The following is a 13,933-nucleotide window of genomic DNA, read 5'->3' as shown; positions in this document are numbered from 1 at the left end:
GCAAATTCAGGGGAACAGCGTCATTTTCAACAAGTAAAAAAACTTACAAGTTTATGGGAAGTGACAGGTCCTCTTTAAGACTTTATTCACATCACATTTAGAGCTGTGTTCGATGCCTATACAGGGAGATGGAAGGAACGGCCAAGAACTCCTTGAGTTTTCAGCCACTTTGATTTTTGACTGTGGAATAGAAGTGCTTGTGACGATATGAACATCAGGGTTTGCTATCTGCTGACTTTAGCATCTGTTGCAGAGCAACACCTGTAAAAATACATTTATTACAATTCGTTAAGAATGCATATATTGAAAAATGTATATGTCCAGGTGCTTTTCACTAAATTAGAATATCATCAAAAAGTAAATTTATTTCAGTTCTTCATTAAAAAAAGTGAAACTCGTATATTAGTCACTACAAACAGTGATCTATTTAAAGTGTTCATTTCTGTTAATGTTGATGATTATGGCTTACAGCCAATGAAAACCCAAAAGTCATTATCTCAGTAAATTATAATACTTTATACACCAGCTTGAAAAATTATTTTAAAATCCGAAATGTTAGCCTACTGAAATGTATGTTCAGTAAATGCACTCAATACTTGGTCGGGGCTCCTTTTGCATCAATTACTGCATCAATGCGGCAATGCATGGAGGCGATCAGCCTGTAGCACTGCTGAGGTGTTATGGAAGCCCAGGTTGCTCTGATAGCAGCCTTCAACCCGTCTGCATTGTTGGGTCTGGTGTCTCATCTTCCTCTTGACATTGCCCCATAGATTCCCTATGGGAGTAATATCAGGCGAGTTTGCTAACCAATCAAATACAGTGATACTGTTGTTTTTAAACCAGGTATTGGTACTTTTGGCAGTGTGGACAGGTGCCAAGTCCTGCTGGAGAATGACATTTCCATCTGCAAAAAGCTTGTTGGCAGAGGGAAGCATGAAGTGCTCTAAAATGTCCTGGTAGACGGCTGCACTTGCTACTTTTTCTCCTTGGCCCAGGTAAGAGGCTGCTGGCGTTATCTATTGGTCATGAGTGGCTTGACACAAGGAATGCGACACTTGTAGCCCATGTCTTAGTTTCCTCTATGTGTGGTGGCTCTCAAAGCAATGACTCCAGCAACAGTCTTGTGAATCTCCCCCAAATGTTTGAATGGCCTTTTCTTAACAATCCTTTCAAGACTGCAGTTATCCCGGTTGCTTGTGCACCTTTTTTCTATCACACTTTTTCCTTCCACTCAACTTTCCATTAATATGCTTGGATATAGCACTCTGTGAGCAGCCAGCTCCTTTAGCAATGATGTTTTGTGGCTTACCCTCCGTGTGGAGTGTCAATGACTGCCTTCTGGACATCTATCAAGTCAGCAGTCTTCCCCATGATTGTGGAGCCTACTGAAACACTGAGGGACCTTTTTAAATGCTTAGGAAGCTTTTGCAGGTGTTTTTGTTAAGTATTCTAATGTACTGAGATTATGGTTTTTTGGTTTTCATTGGCTGTAAGCCATAATCATCAACATTAACGGAAATAAACACTTGAAAAGATTACTGTGTAATGACGCTATATTATGAATTTCACTTTTTGTATGGAAGGACAGAAATAAATTAACTTTTAGACGATATTCTAATTTAGTGAGAAGCACCTGTATTTGGCACTTTTCAGAACTCGTACCCAATCGGATTCCTTTCTACTTTACGGGGCACATCAAGGTGGCATCACTTGTTTGCCATTAAAAAGTAAAAAATCTGCAAGTTTCTAATATTCACCCATATGGGGGCTACGACATATCTGTCTGCTAAAAGGGATTTTGGAGCCCCACTCTTGATGAATGCTATAATTAACCGTAGGAGAATCGGACGGTCTGTGCATGACTGTTTCTTAAACCTGCTGTTTTTCTCCACCCGTTTACCCTCAGTGTCAGCATCCATCATCTCTTTAATAGTTTTAAGACGTAACTCTTTGCTGATTCTGCTCTTTGTAAAAAAAAAAAAAAAGTCTCCTACCTCTCCAGGGTAAACTAATTCCTTTCTTCTGTTCCCTGACTGCTCTTCATGAAATTACTTTCCTCCTCCAGGCCACTTTTCTGTATTACGAAGCCGAGCGTTCTTACAAAACAATGTTTATTAATTTAGAAAACTCCTAATGCAAGACTGTAAAAGACAGGAAATGAAAAATGTTACTAGCAGCTGTAAAACTCTGCTTCATGCCACTACTAATACGTGTGGCTTCATGGAGGACTTGGAAGCACCCAATCTACTCCTCTTGATTGTATCTTGCACCTATATATGTATATAATGTGTGTATATCTTCTTTTTACTGCATTCAATAAGAGCGAACAATAAAACGCCTTCTGTTATGCCATGTGTTGTGCTGCCCCTCTCTTCTTCCTCTTGGAAATACGTGACAGTTGGACATTTTCATTCCCGTATCGATAGGGTGTGTTTTGAAAGGGAATCTGTCAGTAGAATTAACCCACCGAGACCGTCTACATGCACATGCAGGTCATAGGAATCTGAATAAAATGATACCTTGATGTCTGCAATCCTATGTCTTATTCCAGAGAAATCCGTGTTTTAAATAATATGTAAATGAGTTGTTAATATCTATGACATGGATCTTTCTGAGAATCTGCCTCCAGAGATTATTTCAAATGACAGGAGACGTTACTAGCATAATTATATAATAGCTGACTGTCTGCTATCCTGATCTCACTGCGGAGCTGTGTGTGATTACAACTAATACAGTACAGCAGCGGTGGGCAATTAATTTCTCAACAGGCCACATGAGAGTCCGTGACTGTTCTGAAGGGCCGAACCAATAGACGGAAATTAATTATGCTCAATGTTAATAGCATATGGATTATAATTATTAATTTATATTATCACTTGTTATTTAGCAGAATTAAGTATGCTGACATCCTCCTGTATACAGCATGTACACAGCCTTTTTATACACATACAGCATGTACACAGCCTTTTTATATACATACAGCATAAGCTCCCTACAAGGCCTCTCTAAATACAGCTTGAACCCCCAAACCAGTCCCCTGTATACAGCATGAGCCCCTACACAGCCCTATTATATACAGCATGAGCCCCCAGCACAGCCTCCCTGTATACAGCATGAGCTCCAGCGCAGTCCCCTGTATACAGCATGAGCCCCTATACAGCCTTATTATATACAGCATGAGCCCCCAGCACAGCCTCCCTGTATACAGCATGGGCCCCCAGCACAGCCTCCCTGTATACAGCATGAGCCCATACACAGCCTTATTATATACAGCATGAGCCCCCAGCACAGACCCCCTGTATACAGCATGAGCCCCTATACAGCATTATTATATATAGCATGAGCCCCCAGCACAGACCCCTGTATACAGCATGAGCCCCTACACAGCCTTATTATATACAGCATGAGCCCCCAGCACAGACCCCGTGTACAGCATGAGCCCCTACACAGCCTTATTATATACAGCATCAGACCCCCTGTATACGGTATGAGCCTTTACACAGCCCCCCTGTATACAGCATGAGCCCCTACACAGCCTCTCTAAACACAGCATGAGCTTATACTCTGCCTTTATTCATTATGAGCTTGCACATTGCCTCCTAAGTACAGTATGAGCCACCATATAGACTATAATATACAGCACACACAGCCTCCTATATCCATGTACACAATCCCATACACATGAAAGAAAGAGAAAAAAAACCTCCTCAACCTGCTCTTGTTCCGCACAGCGCTCTGCTCCTGTCTGTCTCAGCACCAGTGCAATCAAGTAATGTCATCGTGTCTTCTGTCTCACACACTGGTTGTTGGAAAAAGGAGCCGTGTCCCCGTCCTCCACCAATGTATTCACTGCTGTCTGCATCCTGAGGATTTGGGCAGCGATGACAGTGGGAAATAGCGGACGGGTGGCAGAGGGCTTGGTGCGGCCCATGGGCCACTGTTTTCAGCCCCACCGCTGTCTCTGTATGCAGGCTAGGCTGGAACAGCCGGAGGACCAGATGCGGCATGCGGGCCACACATTGCCCAGCTCTGCAGGACAGCATTACAAAGACATTTGCAGCTGCAGTTGTCTTCTCATAGTGCTTCAGCTTCTATCTGGCAGGCAGCCTTTTGGCTGGAGGGTCAGTACAATAGAGCTGACAGCACTTTGAGAGGACAACTGCTGCTGCAGTGTTTGTAATGCTATTGTATTAATTATAATCACACACAGCTTTGCTCTGTGAGATCAGGAAATGAGACTGTCAGTCATTACATGTCTCACTTTGGTAGCGCCCCTTTAAAATGAGCCCTGGAGGCAGATTCTGAGGGAGATCTATGTCTGGCACATAGATCTTAACAGATCATTTACATGATGTGATGTGGAATAAGACATCGGATCGCAGGTATTAAGGTATCATTTTATTTAACTTTCTTTGACCTGCATGCCCATGTAGACGGCTTAGGAGGGGTGATCCTGCTGACAGATTCTCTTTAAAGTATCACAGTGTGCAGTGACAAGCTACAGTTACGTCCATATATATTTGGACAGAGACAACATTTTTCTAATTTTGGTTATAGACATTACCACACTGAATTTTAAACAAAACAATTCAGATGCAGTTGAACTTCAGACTTTCAGCTTTCATTTGAAGGTGTCCACATTAAAATTGCATGAAGGGTTTAGGAGTTTCAGCTTCTTAACATGTGCCACCCTGTTTTTAAAGGGACCAAAAGTAATGTGGCAAAATCTACAGTTTGGTACATCCTGAGAAAGAAGGAAAGCACTGGTGAACTCATCAATGCAAAAAGACCTGGGTGCCCACGGAAGACAACAGTGGTGGATGATCGCAGAATAATCTCCATGGTGAAGAGAAACCCCTTCACAACAGCCAACCAAGTGACCAACACTCTCCAGGAGGTTGGCGGATCAATATCCAAATCTACCATAAAGAGAAGACTACATGAAAGTAAATAAAGAGGGTTCACTGCACGGTGCAAACCACTCATAAGCATCAAGAATAAAAAGGCTAGACTGGACTTTGCTAAAAAACATCTACAAAAGCCAGCACAGTTCTGGAAGAACATTCTTTGAACAGATGAAACCAAGATCAACCTCTACCAGAATGATGGAAATAGAAAAGTATGGCGAAGGCGTGGTACAGCTCATGATCCAAAGCATACCACATCATCTGTAAAACACGGCGGAGGCAGTGTGATGGCTTGGGCATGCATGGCTGCCAGTGGCACTGGGTCACTAGTGTTTATTGATGATGTGACACAGGACAGAAGCAGCCGAATGAATTCTGAGGTATTCAGAGCCACACTGTGTGCTCAGATCCAGCCAAATGCAGCCAAACTGATTGGTCGTCGTTTCATACTACAGATGGACAATGACCCAAAACATAAAGCCAAAGCAACCCAGGAGTTTATTAAAGCAAAGAAGTGGAATATTCTTGAATGGCCAAGTCAGTCACCTGATCTCAACCCAATTGAGCCTGCATTTCACTTGTTAAAGACTAAACTTCAGACAGAAAGGCCCAAAAACAAACAGCAACTGAAAACCACTGCAGTGAAGGCCTGGCAGAGCATCAAAAAGGAGGAAACAGCATCTGGTGATGTCCATGAGTTCAAGACTTCAGGCAGTCATTGCCAACAAAGGGTTTTCAATCAAGTACTAAAAATGAACATTTTGTTTAAAATTATTTAATCTGTCCAATTACTTTTGGTCCCTTTAAAAACAGTGTGGCACATGTTAAGGAGCTGAAACTCCTTAACCCTTCATCCCAATTTTAATGTGGATACCCTCAAATGAAAGCTGAAAGTCTGAACTTCAACTGCATCTGAATTGTTTTGTTTAAAATTCATTGTGGTAATGTCTATAACAAAAATTAGAAAGATGTTGTCTCTGTCCAAATATACACTCACCGGCCACTTTATTAGGTACACCATGCTAGTAACGGGTTGGACCCCCTTTTGCCTTCCGAACTGCCTCAATTCTTCGTGGCATAGATTCAACAAGGTGCTGGAAGCATTCCTCAGAGATTTTGGTCCATATTGACATGATGGCATCACACAGTTGCCGCAGATTTGTCGGCTGCACATCCCAAAGATGCTCCATACAAGGCAGGATGGATCCATGCTTTCATGTTGTTTACGCCAAATTCTGACCCTACCATCCAAATGTCGCAGCAGAAATCGAGACTCATCAGACCAAGCAACGTTTTTCCAATCTTCTACTGTCCAATTTCGATGAGCTTGTACAAATTGTAGCCTCAGTTTCCTGTTCTTAGCTGAAAGGAGTGGTACCCGGTGTGGTCTTCTGCTGCTGTAGCCCATCTGCCTCAAAGTTCGACGCACTGTGCGTTCAGAGATGCTCTTAGGCCTACCTTGGTTGTAACGGGTGGCGATTTGAGTCACTGTTGCCTTTCTATCAGCTCGAACCAGTCTGCCCATTCTCCTCTGACCTCTGGCATCAACAAGGCATTTCCGCCCACAGAACTGCCGCTCACTGGATTTTTTTTCTTTTTCGGACCATTCTCGGTAAACCCTAGAGATGGTTGTGCGTGAAAATCCCAGTAGATCAGCAGTTTCTGAAATACTCAGACCAGCCCTTCTGGCACCAACAACCATGCCACGTTCAAAGGCGCTCAAATCACCTTTCTTCCCCATACTGATGCTCGGTTTGAACTGCAGGAGATTGTCTTGACCATGTCTACATGCCTAAATGCACTGAGTTGCCGCCATGTGATTGGCTGATTAGAAATTAAGTGTTAACAAGAAGTTGGACAAGTGTACCTAATAAAGTGGCCGGTGAGTGTATATGGACCTAACTGTACATGATTCTTTCTCTCAAAGTCATGAGAAAGTTTTCTTAGGGTCATTAATCTATATAGAACTTGTGCACACAGACTTATTAATGGTTACATAAGAAAATTTGGAGCTTCTCAGCCCAAGTCCAAATACTCTCTAGATATTCTATTCACGGTTTGCAAAATAAAAAAGTGCCCAGCACCATTTCCCACCTTGCTGAAGTATCAGAGAGTGGGCTAATGTTATTTTATGTTGCCCCATAGCCTCCCCATAATTCCCTGCAACTATGACATCTAGCGGATTATCATACCTTGTACAGTGGTGGTCTGTACCTGGGCCATCAGTGGTTCCCCAAGGAGCACAATTTGTCGTTTTCCTATCTCCAGAGACACTGGGTGAGTGAGTCTCTCTCTCCTGTAGAGAGCAAGCTCTTCTGGTGAGTGGGGTTCTGTCTCTCTCCTCTCTCCCACATGTATTTTCCAAGCAATTACAATCTTTCCAGTATTGAGATTCATTCAAAATATTTATCCGCAAATCAAATTTTTGTGGATTATTCAGACAAGATGGTGAATACAAATTTCAAAAGATCTGCTGATCTCATCTCTATTTGACACATATTCAACTGAAACTGCAAAATAATATAGATGAGCAAGATGATCTACTTAACCCATAAATTTTACCAGCATTAAATAAAAAAATTAAATAAAATGAACCCCCCAAATATATTCATGTAATTGTTGACTCTATAAAAGTCCTTACCTCATCGCTTGGCTTGAGATCTCTCGAAATGGGGGATTTGGGATAATCGGCTTTAAAAAAATAATAAAATCTTTGCCCAAAATGCCTAAAAAATAAAGCAAAAGCCTTTAAAATAAAAAAATTGAAGTTGGTGAAGTCATGCGGCTCATTATGGTCTGGATGGTTTAATCCCACCTTCCCACCACTGGTGATGAATAACCCTATGTCACCTCTCTTTTGTATTTGTTATTTTCATTGGCATTTCACCATTCACTAATTTCCAAGGAAGAGGGTATTACACTGGAAAATCTAAAGAAGATTGGTTTTTGGAATGTTTTACTAGGCGGATGAAGTCGATTTCCTTAGTGAAGTAGCACAGACTTAGAAGACACTGTATGTTGTCATCATTAGGTCATTCTTATTTCAACCCAAATGGAATCATTACATCTTGTTGTTGTCGATCCCTCTGTATTTTTCCTCTACCGCTAAGTCACACATACCAAAGCAGCATCATACTGCTCAGGGAACACAATGTTTTTACTAGTCGTGTGGTGTAATTCACAAATATTCAGACTTCACTTGGCATTTCTGTACGGGTTTGCATAGTTTTAAAATGTGAAATGGCTTCACCTTCCAATTCCTATAGCATTGTCATGCTGTGGTAGGAAGCAGAATGAAAATAAGCTGTAATTACTAAGGCTTTTGAGAAGGTATTGTATTTGTTATACGGTGCTCTAGTAATACAGAGATACAATAAGCTATCATTACAGTGTAGCCACCAACAGGCAAAGTATTGACATTGCTGCACTTATGCCTTCAGAAATAGTCTTTGACTTGCAAACAGATGTTACAGTTTAATGTGAAATATCCATGTATCCCTTAGTAGCAATATAATGTTACATGATGGTTCTGTAACTTTATAATGGGGTTGTCTTAGGAAGATAACCCCTGTCCATATGCCCCATCAAGGATGGTCCGCTGCTCATGGACTCACTTTATATCCTAGTGGACCTTTTCTAAATGGCTGTCATGCCAGTAGAACATTTTGACTGCAGCAGGCAATGGGAAATTCCGCTTGGCTCCAAACTGATGTCTGCACGTAGTGTGCCATACATATGCAGTCATCGCTCCGTGGCAATAGGTGCTGAAACTCCTTAAAGAAGGGGTCTTGGCACAGACAAGCCCTTTCAGAATATGGCCTCTCGGGTCGTCAGATGATTTCCTGTGTTCTACTCATGACACCCTCTGGAGACATCTGATTTTGCCAGGGGAAACTTATGAGTAGAAATATGTTAGATGGCCACCACTCACATGAATGTCCACCCTTTTAATATATAGACAGCTGGTGTCCTCCGGAGCGAGAACTGCTTATTGAATCGAGACCCTATGACATGGATATGGGTTGTCACGTTGGATTTTAACTTTTGGCATCCAAAGCCGAACTTGGGAGCATTGACCCTCCATAGAAACAATCAATTTACAAATGAAAATGCATTTAAAAAAAATTTACTTTCTGTGCCTATCATTTGATTCTTTTACTAATTTAAGCATGAAATGTAAATGTCCTTTTGCCATGGCTCCAGTTGACATTGGCATGCCAAAAATTAAGCTTGCAGGAAAACATTTGTTCTGACAGTCCGTAGCTGTGCACACTTGTCAACATACGTCCAAGAAAGCGGTGTGACATTTGTTCACAACTGGTGGTCTTCCATTGTTTTCCTTATTAAACCAACTTCGTATCACATGAATGCTACTTGGGTGAATTCTGATCGTATTTGGCCTATGCAGTCAATGTAGAAGTGTTGCCCCAACTCCTGTCCTCACAGCCCCCTACAGACCATGTTTTCAGGATTTCTTTAGTACTGCACATGTGAGAGAACCCTTGGCAATTTCTGATGCTTGATGATAATTCCATCACTTCTACAATACTAAGGAAATACTGAAAACATGATCTGTTGGGATATCTTGAGGCCTGGAGTTTAGGAAACACTGATGTAACAGAACTCCGTGCACATGCTAATATACTCTTACTACTCTACACGATAAAGAACCAGATGGAAACCTGTCAAACGTGTGACAATGACAAGAAGAGACAATATATGGAATAAAACAGCTTATTATATCTCTGGATCAAGGATCTTTATTTCGGTAGCACGGCCTATAACCATGAATTCTCTCTCGTCAAGCATCCTTGTGGAGTTCATCCCCCAGCCACGAGGCAGCAGCAACAGATATTGAACTTTTACAGGAATTGTGCTTAGACAACTCGCTCGAGTGAGCACATTACCTGGATCTAATATATCTTTTTAGAAAGGTAAAACCCTATAGTCTTGTGCGCTCTGTTTCCCTACAGTTTCTGCCAAACATGACAATAGGATACACCTTTTGCTTACAGGGACCTAAGAGAAGCTAATTAACATAACAATATATGGAAATCTTTGGTGGTTCAAGACTTTCATTGATTCAATTACATTTTCTTAGACTATGTTCACATTAGTATTGGAAGCCTCAGTGCTATGTTTTTTTCTCCAAAAAGACAGAAATTCCAAAATAAACCCAAATGGACTCTTTGTTAATCAGTGGGGCCCTTTCAGCGCCATTGGGAACAACCAAATGTTCGATTCGGCACAACATTGTGGTTTCCAGCATGAGCACAGGTCGCAGTGCATATGTGAAGATAATTTTAGCTAATGTGTTTGTTTGGACCAAGTCGTAACACCAGATGAGGAAGCCCTCTACTGGCATTGGATGTCCACCGAGCTTTAAAAGGCATCACTGTTTAATTCACAGCTGTACATTTCTATGCAGAATCCATTGACATCGCTCCTCATCAGTGGTTGCTGTTTAGGATTTTTGGTCTGCAGTGGTTTAGGGAATATGTTGAACATGAACTCTTTCTTTTCTTCTGCATTCCTCATAAAATTATTTATACTGGTGCTTGATGGACTTCATTAGGTTGCACAGCAATTCGATAATTCCCTTAGCAGGAGGCTAATGGTACATCTCAGCACAAACTCTGAAACAGCTGGTGCTGCGGAACTTTAACTGCTTTTCCAAAGCCCTGTTTACGTTTGAGATTCTTCATCTGTTTTTTATGTGTTTATAAGGAGATACCTGATGGATTAATTGCTAAGGGATCCTTGACATGCATTGGAGATTAAAGCTGTTGAGGAACTGGTGCAACACTTAAAACTGTTTATATAACCTCTATTATATTCTGCCTGTCCAACGTTACAAAAGATACAATTTAGTCTGCGTGCCAACTGTACAATTTTTTTTTACTACTGTATGGTATAGCATATCCATCTGAACAAGGTCTACTCCAGTAATGAAAACCGATGTACAACTGGCCAGATCAGTTATCATGGCCAATTAGAGTTGCTTGAGCGCCTTAGAACAATGCATAGTTGATGGGAAATATCAGTATCCTCTATATAATTTATACAGTATTAAAGAGATACTACAATTTGGGGTTTGCCATAAAAATCATTTATGGCAAATTCTAAATGGTAATATCTCTTTAACACTACATAAAGGCTCGGATACCATCTCTAGAGAGTTTGGGTTTCTTGTGGCCCACATTCACTGCTCCTGAGCTCCACCATTCTTCATATACTTTAATAAAAAGAGTCAGGTACAAGAGCAGCCATCTTTTTACTGAAGTCAAAGAACCAAGCCACTTCTCCATTGCTAATTTGGACCCAATCCCATTGGGCATTTATGGGTTATTTTATGGCAGTAAATGTTTAAAGGGGGTTTCCCCAAAATTTATCCACACTGGGGTTAACTTGCTGACCTCCGACATTCAACAGTTATGCTACGCATGTCATATAATAATTTAGTGAGAATACGGTCTGTACTGTATATACAATTACATAAACATTGTATGATGTACTGACGCACACATTTATTCTTGAGTTCTGCCATGAACCACATGATTTTAACGTACATGTATGTTCCTCTGTTTTTTTTTGTTTGTTTTCTTTGTTCTTAGCCTTGCCCATCAGGGTCCCGTGACTTCAGAGAAAAGCAGTGTGCGGACTTTGATAATATGCCTTTCCGAGGGAAATATTACAACTGGAAACCCTACACTGGAGGTAAGGTGTGATGGAACCAGGGAATCGCCTAATTTGAGGATTGTTTTTTTGGTAATGGTATCTTTGCTCTTCACTTTTCATTGATACTTGTGATATTTGTTGCTTCAGAGAGTTTCCTTGTGTCTTCCTGTTATACTGTATACGTAAACTGTTCAACAAATAGTAGCCACCATTTTCTGAACTGGATGCAAAACTAAAAATGTGGACTCTGAATGGTTATAATGCCTATATAGAAGGTGGAAATCTAGGAATTTCCATGGTACTGGTTCTCAACCTTGGTTTATTTTTGCGAGACCAGTTGAAGATGGAGAAAGACCTGCTGTGAGTTCTGTGTAACTGACTTGTCCCTTCTGTCTTGAGCTGAGGGTCTCTGTATTCTGCCAGACTACTTGCTATAGGAAGTGTGGATTAAATCCGCGCTGCCGCAGTAATGATGAGGTTCCAGTTGATAGTAGAATTAAAAACAGTGGTTTATTCAACGCGTTTCAGGGCTCTTATGGCCCCTTCTCCAGGAATTACCACATACAACAATATAATGTTGTATGTGGTAATTACTGAAGAAGGGGCCAGCGCGGATTTAATCCACACTTCCTATAGTATACTGCTTCATATGGTCGGTGACCGGCTTGTGGATCTGCGATAGCTGAAATCTTCACATGCCTGCTTTCAGCTTCACCAGGTGAGCGATTTTCTTGGTGATTCCTCCATTCTTTTTGTGAGATAAGACCCTATTTGCGCTTTGTGTCTCCCTTTTTCCCATCAAATATTAGACTATTTGCTAGGGATACGGTGCCTTATTGTGGATGTTTCTTGAACGAGCACAGACTTTATAAGAGTTTTCTGGGAGTTCTGAAGTCTTTATAATGACTTGTAAACATGCTTTCCTATGGAATAGAAGTGAGTCAAATGTGTTGTGTAGTTTTTACGTTTTTTTTGCCACCGATCTTCTAGTTGATCCACATGGTTTTCCGTTTTGGGGCATGCCAAAATGTTTGCCTTATACCATGAACTACATTTTCCATTTGGTGACATGTTGATTTCCCATCCAGTACACTTTTAGTTAATAGCAGAACCAAACCAGTACCCCTCATATCTCTGCGCATTACTGTGTATTAAACGTGTGATGTAGATACGCATCCAAATTTCATGCAGTCTGTATGTCTGATGCATGAGCTGTTGGGAAAGTGTGTGCATGGGGGAAAAAACAAGACAGTAGACATCACGATTATTGTACAGCAAGAGATCTGTGGAGCAAGGAGAAGAGAAAAGTTGAGGTCATGTGACGTTGTGTAATAGATGTTTGCCGTCAAAAACTTTCTGGCTATATTCACACATTGAGTTTTTGCTGCATTTGTTTTTAATGCAAATTAAAAGCATCTTCTTACAGTGCCAGCAAAAGTCATGAGATTTTAGAAATCTCCTGCACATACTTTTTTTTTTTATTCCTGACTGAATTGGAAAACTGCAGCGTTTTTTTAAATCTGCGGCATGTCATTTCTTAAAGCGTTTTTTTCACTCAAGTTAAGTAATGAGAAAATTTGGCAAATGCAGCGATTTTAGTGAATAAAACTAACTTTACTAAACATATACTGTAGACTGATCACATAAGTATTCTACAGCCAAAAGCGCAGCAAAAAAAAAGATTGCGAAAAACAAAGTTAAAAATGTTGAAAAATGGGTGTTTTTGAATGTACAGGGTGGGACATTTATATGGATACACCTAAATATAATGGGAATTGCTGGTGATATCAACTTCCTGTTTGTGGCACATTAGTATATGGGAGGTGGAACCTTTCAAGATGGGTGGTGACCGTGTCTGCCATTTGAAGTCGGCCATTTTGGATCCATGTTCATATTTTTCAATGGTAAGAGGGTCATGTGACACATGAAAGTTATTGAGAATTTCACAGGAAAAGCAATGGTGTGCTTGGTTTTAGCGTAACTTTATTCTTTCATGAGTTATTTACAAGTTTGACCACTTATGAAATGTGTTCAAAGTGCTGCCCATTGTGTTGGATTGTCAATGCAACCCTCTTCACTCACTCTTGACAAACTGATGGCAACACCGCAGAATAAATGCTAGCACAGGCTTCCAGTATCCGTTGTTTCAGATGCTGCACATCTCGTATCTTCACAGCATAGACCATTGCCTTCAGTTGACCCCAAAGATAAAAGTCTAAGGGGGTCAGATTGGGAGACCTTAGTGGCCATTCAACTGGCCCATGATGACCAATCCACTTTCCAGGAAACTGTTCATGTAGGAATGCTCGGACCTTACACCCATAATTGATAGTATGGTGTGGTATATG

The 13,933-nt window shown here is 41.0% G+C and overlaps 1 protein-coding gene across 2 annotated transcripts in view; it reads left to right on the top strand.

Annotated features, from left to right (window-relative positions):
* The window catches only part of ADAMTS6 (ADAM metallopeptidase with thrombospondin type 1 motif 6), a 363,879-nt gene that overhangs the window by 275,607 nt on the left and 74,339 nt on the right, over positions 1-13,933 (top strand). For both annotated transcript variants that reach the window (XM_077286170.1, XM_077286161.1), the window contains one exon: positions 11,522-11,624. In XM_077286170.1, the coding sequence (XP_077142285.1) occupies positions 11,522-11,624 (103 nt within the window). The remainder of the gene's footprint in view (positions 1-11,521; positions 11,625-13,933) is intronic.

Source organism: Ranitomeya variabilis, chromosome 1, assembly GCF_051348905.1.
Source record: "Ranitomeya variabilis isolate aRanVar5 chromosome 1, aRanVar5.hap1, whole genome shotgun sequence".
NCBI classification, from domain to species: Eukaryota; Metazoa; Chordata; class Amphibia; order Anura; family Dendrobatidae; genus Ranitomeya; species Ranitomeya variabilis.
Note: the sequence above shows the minus strand (reverse complement) of the source record. Positions and strands in the feature narration are given on the sequence as shown.